Source organism: Hakea prostrata, chromosome 2 (assembly GCF_041222555.1).
Source record: "Hakea prostrata isolate BN-2017 chromosome 2, UWA_Hpros_2, whole genome shotgun sequence".
In the NCBI taxonomy this organism is placed as follows: Eukaryota; Viridiplantae; Streptophyta; class Magnoliopsida; order Proteales; family Proteaceae; genus Hakea; species Hakea prostrata.
The window spans coordinates 41916571-41929241 of record NC_142601.1 but is presented as its reverse complement, the minus strand read 5'-3'; the positions used below and the strand labels follow the sequence as shown (position 1 = coordinate 41929241).

The 12671-nt window shown below is 44.3% G+C and overlaps 1 protein-coding gene across 1 annotated transcript; it reads right to left on the bottom strand.

The window, feature by feature from the left end:
- Positions 1-11328: 11328 nt before the first annotated feature.
- On the bottom strand, positions 11329-11796 carry LOC149024385 (uncharacterized). Its single transcript, XM_089143467.1, has one exon. It carries the CDS (start codon positions 11794-11796, stop codon positions 11329-11331), a length of 468 nt encoding a protein of 155 aa, XP_088999593.1.
- Between the last annotated feature and the right edge of the window lie 875 nt (positions 11797-12671).

Here is a 12671-nt window from a genome sequence, read left to right as displayed (position 1 = left end):
AAGTAGACTCGAGATTGGACTTAAATAGAGCGAGCAAAACCTAATTGCCAAAGACAGCACTCATTGGTCGAGTGGATTGGTCGACTGGTCCAGTCGACCAATGCAGACAGCAATTCCAAAACAGGGAATTGAAGACCCAGATCAAATCCAATCCTAAAGGGGTTTTGCACACATAACAAGTGACTTACCTAATAGGTAGAAATGCCTTCAAACCATGATAGAGAGCACTCCAAGTCCATCAACTAATCCGATCTTCATCAAGATTCAGTTTCCATAAATAGAACTTCATCATCAACTCTCATGGATTCAAAGCCAGACACCAAGTCCTTCACTGGGATGGCCAAAACCTGACTTCTTACTTTACTTCGGGTCACTGGACCTACAAATAACAAGGTTTCCGGGTCAAGGTTAGGGCTGGGTTTTACATCACTTCTTCCTCATGCTTTTTCTGCACCTCCTCAGCAGCTGCAGTCAGCCGGTCTATTTCAGAATTGGCCTTGGCCAAATTCTCTTCACAGGTTTGCAGCAAGGAGCTGGTGCGACCAACCCGGCTCAATGCTTCCATGTGTTTATAAAAGCTAAACACAGCATTCCTGGGAAGGCGGAAAATATCAGAAGAAGTCATAAGAAATTATGAAAAAATAAGTAAGCAAGAAGACTGGTACCTTGTGGATTGACTAACAAGGAAAATGTCATCCAGGGCTTCAAATTCCTGGCGGTCAGAAGGAGCAAGACTGAGAGAGCTCCACTCTACAGCTTTCTCAGGATCTCGAGTCACCCTGTCGGTCAGCTTCAGGGTCCACTGGGGGGTGAAGACCTCCTCACAATCCGTTGAAGCTTTGGATTTTTTATGGGAGGAAGCATCAATTGTGTCATGCCTCCTTTTGGTTCGGGCGGAGGAAGAGACATTAGACCTCTCCACCATCGCTTTCTTCCCTTTACCCGAAGCATCAGCCACGGGCCTGATATTCCTGATACCCCTATAAGAGGGGTCGGGAGAGGGAACAGAAGCCTCTTGATCTACGGTCAAGGCTCTGGGTGATCGTTGCTCGGCTGTCACAACGGCCCTAGCGGCCTTCACTCGCAGGTTCTCAGGGTTCATTGTGGTTAGAAGCTCACAATGAGCCAAGCCCCAGTACTGAAGAATGGAGTTATACTCCACTTCAAGTCCATGTATCTCTTGATACCATGGAATGGATTTGATCTTCCTGACGGCCGCCTCGTCTTCTCTGGATAAGGGAAGACCTCGGTTATTCTCGGAAGAAGAGTACACCTCCTCCAGGCGGTTGGGAAGTTAAGATCTGATGGAGGCGCTCGACAGAAAAAGTATCGTTCGCGCCATCTTTTGTGGTTAGAAGGGCAAGTTCCTTTAACAAGGATGCTGCCCCTCCAATCAAGTTCAGCCTTATTGCGTTTGGACAGAAAAACCCATCCGGGAGGATGGGAGATAGAAAGAACATGAAAATGTACAAAGAGAGAAACAGATGGTGTAATGCCAAGTTCAAAACACAAACCCAAGAAGCCGACGATGAGACGCCAGCTATTGGGAAGGAGCATTCCGGGACAAATGTCCCAATGATTCAGAACTGCGGAGAACAAAGGATTAAAAAAGGGAAAGCGAACCCCACTTTCCAGTGCATCTATATACAGAGAAAATTCACCCGAGAGGTTTGAATCAACCCTCTCATCAGGGTGGGGAGCCCTAACCTGATAAGAGGAAGGAAAATCAAAATCTTGGATGGTTGAAAGAAGGGTTTCCTCATTATAAATGTAGGGAACAGAGCCAAGTCCACCATCGGACCTGGAAGTTTGAGGCTGCCTAGAAGACTCGACAATCTTGGAAGATCCAGACTCGAGGAGGGCAGGAGGAGTTTTGGTTTTTCTCTCTAAACCTTTTTGAGAAACTTCAGCAAACTCGCGCCAGAGGACAGTTAGGGTTTTGTTATCACTATCCGATTGTTCGGGAGCAGGAGAAGCAAAAGCCTCACTGCTATTACCAACACTGGGTACCAGAGAAGCCCCGTCGTCCGCCATTACTTGTTTCAGTAAACTACAAAAAGAAAAAGACCAGTAAACTTACTGATTCAGTGAGGCAGAAGCTTGAGAGCAAGAAGGCGCGAAGCAGACAACAAAGGTTCAAATTCCAGACAGGAAGAATGAAGCCTACAAAGACAATGAACCGCTTTTAAAACCCCCGCACGAGTGTTCGGGAATCTGAACAATCGAGATTGAAAGACGTTTTGAAAGTTTGAACTCATGAATCCGAAATAAGCGTTCGGAAACCGTAGCTTGGATGACGTGAGCCACGACAGATTGACTGCAAGGAGACACGTGGCCTTACACTCACAACGCTTGAGGAAAAGTGACCACCGCATTAAATGTGATATGACATTTAATGAAGCACGTAGAGATTATCGCCTGACAAAGAACTTAGTTAAAAACCAAGCCCTCGGGATCGACCGAACGCTTGGTCTGGGGGGCTCGTGATACGGAGAAATTATGATCAGACCGGGTTCATACCTGGTCTGACCCTCGACCCCGGTCGAGACAGAGGGAATCGACTCGCTCCCGAGCGAACCGGATCCAGAAGATGGCTTGTTGAAGAAGAAAGCTTATTTGGCTACAAGCATGCCCTAATCCTACTTATGGATTAGGGTAATTACCCTAATGATGGCAGACTCGAATTGACGGCTGCGGATAATCATTATCGAAGGGATAATCATCACATAACCTAAAGGTTATCTCAGGAGTCCTCTACTAGTCCAAACTAGTAGAAGTCTATTGCTCAACGGATCTAACTATTAAGATCCAACGACAGAAGGCTCAAGTGCATCCAACGAAGGAGATTCGGAGGTACACTCTATATAAACCTCACTACCATACGAGGTGAGGGGACCGAAAACACACAATCTGAGACTCAGGTTCAGATACATACTGATAGACTTAAACTATCAGCGCTCTGCTATCTAGATCACCTTTCCTAGTTCTTCGTTCCTTAGCTCTGGGCTTCTAGCAAAGCCGTTTGTGATTAAGTTCATCAACTGACTTAGCCTTCGGAGGTGGACTCCCAACCCCAGCGGTCGGACCACATCTGACGCTTTCGTTTTGCAGGTCATCACGAGGAGATCTAAGGGCTGAGCAGATTTTGGACGCATCAATAAGCCTTGTCATGAAGATTACTTTTACGCAACTTGTTGTGTTTTAGGCTTGCGTTGGCCGAAAAGCCCGAATGCCCCACCGAAAAGCCAACGGATATTGCTAGATTGATAGGAGATCTTAATAAGCACGCACTTGTGGGCATTGATTACTCTGACGGTTGTTCTTCCTAGCCACATCGCTTGAAATGATGCTCGACGCCCAGCGTGACCACTTTATTGCCACGTATCAAGAAGAAGGTACTATTCTGAAACTGAACTGTACATCGCGCAACAGCCATCAGCTGAACATGGCCTTGGCTCTTGATTGACTATTGGATGTTTCAAACCGTATCTTCTCAACATCGTCTCTTGGGATTTCTGCAATCTTTAAGGTCTCAGCTTGGATCATCGTTCATCTGAAGAAACCCCCCTTGTTTCTTACGTAAGTCATCCTTCTTTGATCAGTGCCATAGGTAGAAGGCTGGTGAAGAAGCATAACGTGCCTGAGACGTCCGGTAGGCAAACCTCTTCTAACCCCTGGGCTGAAGTAGGGGTCTTTGGAGATCCTTTTGGTGATGAGCCTTTCTCTTCATTGCCTTCCACTTAAATGGTTACCAGTTCCGTTGAGGAATCTCTGTAGTCTGTTCGTGAAAGTGACGCCCGAGGGGCTCCACCGGAGAGTGGTGCAACTCTTGGGGTTATTTCCTCGAATCCTCCGATCAGCAAAGATTCCATTGATGAGGCTACCTCAAGGCCTCTGTTTTCCCCCAGTCTCCTTCATCCCTTTCACGTACAATTGATGAAGGCTGCCTTCAAAATCCCAGATGAGTTCTTAATGAGGCTCCCTAGTCCCCGCGAGAGAGCATGCCTGCTGAGAGAGGGAGAAATCCCTTTATATTTTGATTCGACGCTAGGAGGCATGAGGCTTCCCCTCTGTGCCTTTGCTATGCAGACCCTCTATTATTATAGATTGAATCTAGGGGTGCTAGCTCCGAATGGTTGGAGGAACCTTATGGGTTTCATTGGGTACTGCAAGAGTTTGAACATCGATTGTAATCTGAATGTTTTTAGGTGGATTTACTCCCTTAGGGCCTTAGAATAGGATGGCTGGTTCAGCTTTAGCAAACGGGGTATTGCCTCCCTAAAGTTCCACATCTTTGAGGAAGGGACCCTTCCAACCAGCCATAAGAGATGGAAAGATAGGTTCATTGCTTGTCGTGTTCCTCAGAATTGTGTTATCATGGATTGGCCTTCTCTGTCCTGAAGCACCATTAGGAAAATGAATAGGAAACCTCCTCTAAATAAGAGGGTGCGGGGTCTTTATGCACTTTTTGTGGAAGGAAAGGGGGTCCCCATCCATGGTCAAGAGACTAAATTTGAAGCTCCCTTACTTCTCCGGGAAGTTATGGCTGGTGAGTCCCTTCACCTTCTCCTTTAGGCTACTTGTTGACCCTGGTTCTTCGTTTGACCAAGCAGGTCTTCTCTCTTTTCACAGGTCCAGGGATGTCTCTCAACAAAGATTTCCTTCTACAACATTATATGGACTCTCGGACGGTTGCGAGAAAAGAGCATGAGAAGGCGGAGAATCTTGGGGCAAGCTCCTCCGACCCTATATATGGGCTTCCCAGCCCAGTTGCTAGAACTCCCCCTGATCAAAACTAAAAACCAAAGAGGAAATCGTCTGAGAAGTAGAAGAAGAGGACGAAGCAACGAGGGCAGCCGGCGAATCGAACGAGGTCCCCATCGAGACACTTCCAGAAACCAATCCTTCTGAAATTGTTCAGCATGAGGGTGCGATGGTGTCAGAGGGTCGCAAGTGTTCCCACTCGCCTCCCAAGAGCAAAGGAAACCAAAAGTGTCCCGCATTAAGGGATCCCAGGCATCTGTCACTCGTCCCATGGGCCTTCCACCTCTTGCCCCTGGGAAGTCTCTTCTAGGCGTGGCTATAGGTGCGAAGGTTGTAGGCGATACTACCATGAGGGTAGCTTTAGGGGTAAGTTCACAGACCCACACCCTTGACCATCCTGTTATCTCAGGAATGGTCCCTCCGGCGGCGGCGCTCTCGGCCACAACCACCAAAGCATCTTCATATTTACTAACGGCTGGGAAACGGTGGCTTCGGTAAGAGACATGTTCACTCCGTCCCTCCTACCCCCAAGTGGGTTCCGCAGTGGGAACTCTTCAAGGGGGACGAGGTTCTGGGAGACATGATCAAATCCAAGCAGTGGATTGAGCATATGCCGTCTCTCCCGCAGACAAGGGGGTTTGCAAAGAATTGCCTCCTACGTGGCACCATTCTCAGCTGGCCCAATAAGTTCAAAATTCCGCTTCAAAATGTTTCAATTTTTCTCACTTTTTTCCCTTGTCAATTTGATCATCACTTTGTGCAACAAATACTTATACGCTTCCGTTAGCCTGGCGGAGTCACAAATGAGGAAGTATATAGAACTGGCTGATGAGAATTCCAAGCTCACCTATGAGCTAGGGTCCCAAATTGACAAGACCAACACCCTCCAGGCTAAGTATGATAGTGTTTTTATGGAAATGGACAGGATCAAGCGAGAACTGGAGAGGACTACAAAAGAATTGAATAAAGTACACTCCAATTGTGAATACTACAAGAAAGAAAGAGATGAAGCCAGAAGGAGGGAGGGTGAGGTGAAGAAGAGAGAGAGAGAGAGCGATGTCGTGACTGCCCGAGTTGTTGCTATAAATGATATGAGCAAGATGGATATTTAACTAGCTCAACTGTGGAGTGAGAAAGAGGCATCTGATGATACGTTAGCGACGCTTCAGAGGGAGAGCCAAGAGCTCTCTACCTCCTACTTCAAGCAGGCCGCCAAAAAGGAGAAGTTGGTCCTTGACTTAGAAGCATCCCAAAGGAAAATTCAAGAGTTGACTGATCACAGTTCCTCCACTACTGAGGACACCATAAGGGAATACAAGGCTTCTGAACAGTTTAAGTCAAAAGTTGTTACCACAGCTCTTCCCAGTTTTGAGCTTCGTCTGGATACAGCCTTTGACTTGCTGGTGAAAAGATTACCAAGAGGAGACTCGAGGGTTGTTTGCGAAAATTCTCCTTTTGATGCTTACAATTGTGAGAGATTGCAAATTCCTATGTTCAGATGGATGCAACTTCCAGATCCAAGGACTCCTTTCCCAGAAGCCAACATTGTCCCCACCGAAACTCATCCTCGCTCTGATGATAGCCTCAACCAGACCTCGCCTTTGCCAGTTAATTTTGGCGATTCCGCTGCTGCGGTTGTTGAGAACGAAACTGAAGCTATGACAAAGTGAGGGATCCGTTTCTCCTTTTTGTGGATAACAAATCTAATGTTGAGCCCAATGGCTTCTCTTTTCTTCTTCTTCTTCTTCTTCTTTTTTTTTTTTTTTTTTTTTTTTTTTTTTTTGCCCTTGGGGCCCCTTCTGTTTATTACAAACAATAAACATCTGTTTCTTTGGGTTTCTCTACCAACAGCTTCGGTGTCTAAGAAGGAACTACTTGCAAAATTATGTTATTCGTGTGCATGTCCTAATAAGACTTCTCTGAAGGACATCGTTAAGTGTTGGTTTTTGAGAGAAGCTTCAAATATAGGATAATTCCGAGAAGTTCATTCAGTTGGCTCAAAAAAAAATGACCTAAACAGAAGGCAGGCATTCGGCTGTCCACGCAGGTTTATCAGTTCTTACCAGCCCAGCAAAACACTTCACTTACTGGTAAAACTTCTTCAGATGCATAGCATTCCATGCATAAGCGAGTTCTCTGCCAGTTTCCAAGTCTTTGAGCTTGTAAGTTCTCGAATGGAGTTCTTGGATGACCAGGTAAGGGCCTTCCCATCTGTGAGACAATTTATTCCTTTGCCTTGGGGCCGAGGCGTCAGCTTGTCTGAGGACTAAATCTCCCTGACGAAAAGTCTTACTCTTTACTCTAGAATTGTAGTCTTTAGCTACTTTCATTTGATAAGCCACATTTCGGTAGAAAGCCACATCTCAAACTTCATCAACGAACTCCAAATTTGCTCTGAGCCCTTCCTCATTTATGACCTCATTGAAATGCGATGACCTTAGCGATCCTGCCAATACCTCAACTGGGACTAGTGCCTCAGTGTCACATCCCCCCAGCCAATACCCTAACTGGCATACCCGGGTGTGTGATCCACAGCCCCGAAGATCAAGTATCGAGGAAATCATCCTCCCACATATGCAATAACATAATCATGAACAGATAAAATCAAGTATAATATTATAAACAAAAGATCTAATAAGGAAATGAATATCAGTATAATCGGAGTGCGGAAAATGATACCAGATGTAATCACATCAAAAAGAAGTAGAGCGAGGCGGAAACTCACTCCACAGTTACAGCAGAAATGTAGCGCGTAAGTCTAAAAAGAATTACAACTGAGTTTAAAGGAAAACAAAGAAAGAAAGTCAAACTGAACTACGAGTTTTCTATCCTATAGATAACATCCTCAAAATAGTGGACTTCATCAATCCAACAACTCTATGTTACGTCTAATCGTAGTATGCAACTTGATCGCACGAGGGATCATCAAGGTTATCTTCATGGTTGCCAGCACCTTACGTGTAGTACGCTTCTTCGGCTTGCACTTCATCGTATTGTCCTTCATAATAGTCAATACCTGTAGAATGATCTAACAAAAAGATTGCACAAAAAGGAGTGAGTTCGAATGAACTCAGCAAGGCAAGTTAACTCATAACAACATAAATAACATGCGGCAAAACATAACAAGATGCAATGCAGTATGAAACAGACAATGAATGTATGCATCTAACTCTATGTATGCTAGTCTCTATTGGCAGACATGCTTTAAGTCATAGCACCATACTTCTTTGGGAAGGTCTCAATCACACGGCTCCGGTTGGGAATGGGTCCATCATCCCTCTCGGACAATCCATGGCTGGGGGTTAAGTCACCGCTCTCTCACATCACCATTGGTTTAAGTACTGGCGCATGTCAGGGTTAAACCTAGCCCAATGCAAGTCTTCTACTTAGTTACATCAACTCAGCTCTAGATATGTCCATTCCTCCCCTCTCGGGATCCTTTCTGGTATCCTTCACACTAGAGTCAGCGTATTCCCTCTCGGACTACGGACTCATCAACCCTATAGGTCATCCACATATAGTAAACGGGAAGCTCTCATGTCCTCTTACGGATGTAATTCACCGGTCTTGAGCGCCCATGAGCCCAAGTCTATCCATATGCAACCCTACCCATAAATGGCCCCCACAATGTGATTCCCGTCCTCTCACGAGTTGGTTACCGGTCTTGAGCGCCCGTGAATCCCCATTGCTACCACAGGTCATTCGGTGTCAATAACCTTCCGATTCGGGTCTGATATAACAGGGATATCCTAGCCAAACACTGCTAGACAGCCCTAGGTATGACAACCAATGATTCAGGAAAGTGTCAATGGTCAAGCCCAGAAACATCCCATACTATTTCCGGTATTTTCCGGTATTGTCCAAGGACAGAAGTGTCAAAAGGACACCCCTCAATCCCAAACCATACTTAATCAAATACATTCTCAGATCAGTCATGTCATATACAATCAACACTTCATCATACAAAAGAGAATGTAAAAAGCATAATCAAATCATTAAACAATATATAGTATATAATCATGAATAATGACAAGAGGACATAATTGAAGTGCTACTGTACTTACAGTAATACATCAGAAGTATAAAATACAAGAACAGTAAATAAACTCAGAGTTTCTTAAAGTAGAAACCAAAGAGTACGCAATCTATGTTATTATGAAATAACTGTCCTTACCTTAATTATCGCCGAAGATAATCCAAAGATCAAAGAGAGAGGCTCCAAACTTAGTAAGTAAACCCCTAACAATCATAGATATAACATTAGGGAAGATGCCTAAAAGATCAGAGAGCAAACGAGTCAAACAGAGCGAAAAACAAAGCTACTATCTTCATTGGTCGATTGATTGGTCTACTGACCCAGTTGACCAATCAGTCAACCAACAAAGTCAATACGAAGCAAGTACGAGAATTCTGATCCGAAACTCAATCTACAGGGTTCGGAACTTCACAAAACTTGGATGAAAACTATATTTTAGTATTCTAACACTAAGGGAGTAAAGATCGGGCACTAATAATGATTAAAAACATTACCTTTAAATAAAAATTCATGGTTTCCCCAATTTGGTGAAAAAACCCTAGAATTCGATAAAAATTTACTATGGAACTCACAAAAAGGCAAGGGGTGATTTAGATCTCATCCAAGAAAAAGGTAATCAGAATCAATTACAAATACGTCAGGAAAATTAGATTTAAATGGTTACGAAATTAGATCCATGGAAAGGATTAGGGTTTAAAGAAGAATTTTCAGAGTTAGGGTTGAGATCTCTATGCTGATCATAAACCCTAAAGAAAAGAATAAGATTACGGAAGAGATGGTTGCAAGAATGCAGCATATTCTTCCCAATCTTAATCAAGAACAAGATCGAAGAAAGAATAAATTACAATACAGAAGAGATACTAACCTTAGACTTGCAGATCGGAGATGAGAGACTTCAAATCTGGCAGAGGGATCTTCGAAATCACCGAAGAGAGTTTCAAACGAGTCTTCCCACGTTCTCAAAGTGTTCTGGAGGCAGAGGACACTAAGAAACACGAAGTGTGTTTAAATAGAGAGTGAAAACCCCTAAAATTGGTCTACTGACCCAGTCGACCAATCAGGTCAGCAAAGTTCAAACAGGGAAATGAAGGATCAAATGGACACTAAACCTCAAGGGCTTTTGCACACATATCAAATGACATACCTAGTATGTAGAAATGCCTTTGAACCAAGTCAGATAATACTCCAAGTCCTTCAACTAATCTCATCTTCAGATAGGTGTAGCTTTCTTTCTAGATCTGCACAAACTTCAAAGTATGGGACACCAACATCAACATCCATGGGTTCTAGGTCAAACACCATATCTTCTACTGAGATGGCCCATAGTTGGCTTCTTCCTTTACTCCGGGTCTTCGGACCTAAAAACAACCGGGTTTTCGGGTCAGGGTTAGGGCTAGGATAGGGTTGGATTTCACACTCAGTGGCATAGGATAATTTGAAGGGAGTCTCCCCTGTTGGAGTTCTTGATGAGGTTCTATAAGCCCAAAGAACGTGAGGAAGCTCTTCCACCCATTGCTTGTAGCTTTCTTCCAATCATCTTTTAATACCGTCCAACAAGGTGCGGTTAGTAACCTCCACCTGACCGTTGCATTGGGGATATGCCACGGTGGCCCTCCTAAAGTCAATGTGATAGGCTTGGTAGAACTCCTTGAATGCAGGGTTATCAAATTGAGTTCCATTGTCCGTCAGCAATATCTTTGGTAACCAAACCTATAGATGATTTTGTTGAGAGTGAATTCTTCCATTTGTTTTTTCGTAATAGTTGCCACAGCTTCAGCTTCTACCCATTTGGTGAAGTAGTCGATGGCCACTATCAAAATTTCCTTCCCCCAGATGCAGGTGAAAATGGCTCCAGGAGATCCATTCCCCACCTTGCGAAAGGTACTGGGCTAAGGATCGAAACCAATGGGACTGCAGGGGCTCTTTGGACCGAGGAATGCAGCTGACATGGCTCGCAATGGCGAACGTAGTCTTGTGCATCCTTAACCATAGTTGACCAATAGATCCCCTGTCTCAAGATCTTGAAAGCCAACGCTCTGGCTCCCATATGAGCTCCACAAATTCCTTCGAGGACTTCTGCTAACGCATATTGGGCCCCCGCTAGACCTACTCACTTTAGTAATGATCCTTCCATGGAACGTTTGTATAAGATTCCCTCTATCAGAGTGAATTTTGCTGCTCTCCTCTTTATAATATTAGAGTGAGCCTGGTCCTCTGGGAGTTAATCATCCTTAAGATATGGTACCACTTCGTCCATCCAGGAAGGCTCTGTTTCCTCGATTTCCATCATTTCCCAAACATCAATACTTGGTTTATGAAGAATCTCTTGATAGACTTGAAGCCTCTAAGTCCTTTATACCGGCAGAAGCTAATTTGGACAGGATGTTGGCATTCGCGTTTTCCTTCCTGGGGATCTGGATAAATTTGCACTGGTCGAAGTTGGCCTTCAAACCATTTGCTTTGGCCAGATATTGTGTCATTTTCTCTTCCCAGGCCTCATAGGTACCCTTAACTTGGCTCACTATCAACTAGGAGTCGCTATGTATCATCAAGTTTCGAACACACAGGGAGATTGCCAAACGAAGCCCTGCTAGCAATGCCTCATATTTAGCCACATTATTTGTTGATGGGAAGGCAAAGCACAAAACATAGTTAGCGACAAAGCCACCTGGACTTTCTAGTACTAAGCCTACTCCGCTTCCAACGGCATTACTAGCCCCATCGACGAATAGCGTCCAAATTTCAGCAGGCGCCTCCTGACCTTCTCTAGTGTTCCACCCAGCCCTAGACTCTACTATGAAATCTGCTAACGCCTGGCCTTTTATCGCCGTTTTGGGCTGGAAATCTACTTGGTGCTCGCTTAGTTCCACGGCCCATGTGACCATCCTTCCCGCCAAGTCAGGACGATGTAGAATATTTTTTAAAGGAGCGTTGGTGAGGATGGTCAGAGAGTGAGCCTGAAAGTAAGGCCTTAGCTTCCTGATAGATATTATCATTGCTAGGGTGTGTCACATCCTCCTAGCCGGTACCCTAACTGGCATACCCGAGAGTGTGATCCACAGCCCCGAAGATCAAGTATCGAGGAAATCATCCTCCCACATATACAATAACATAATCATAAACAGGAAAAAAATCAAGGTTTAATATTATAAAATATATACAAAGGTTCAAAACAATAATGGATAATCAGTATAATCAGAGTGCGGAAAAGATACTAGATATCCAATGATATCAAAAGGAGTAAAGTGAGGCGGAAACTCACTCCACCAATATAGCGGAACGCAGTATGAAAGTCAAAAGGAATTACAACTGAAACAAATGTACTAAGAAATAAACTAAGATTAAGCGTCTTCTAGTTTATAGATAACGTCTTCATAAGTATGGACTTCGTCAATCCAATGAATCCGTTCTAACTCTATGTTGTTTTCAAAAGTAGTACGCAGCTTGATCCGCCGGGGAATCATCAGAGTAATCTTGATCATCGCCAGCACCTTGCGTGTAATACGTTTCATCGGCTTGCGCTTCACTGTACTGCTCGTCATAATAATCTATACCTGTAGGGTAATCTAAACAAAGAATATACAAAAAGGAATGAGTTTCGAAGAAACTCAGTAAGGTAGTTAATCCATAACATCATAGATAACATGTGGCAAAACATAGCATGATGCAATGCAGTATGAAACAGATAAAGTATGAATGCATCTAACTCTATGTATGCTGGTCTCTATGGTAGACATGCTTTAAGTCATAGCACCGTACTTCTTTGGGTAGGTCACGCATACGGCTCCTGTTGGTAGTAGGTCCGGACATCCTTCTCCGACAAACCATGCTAGGGGGTTAAGTCAACACACTCTCTCACAACCATTTGGCA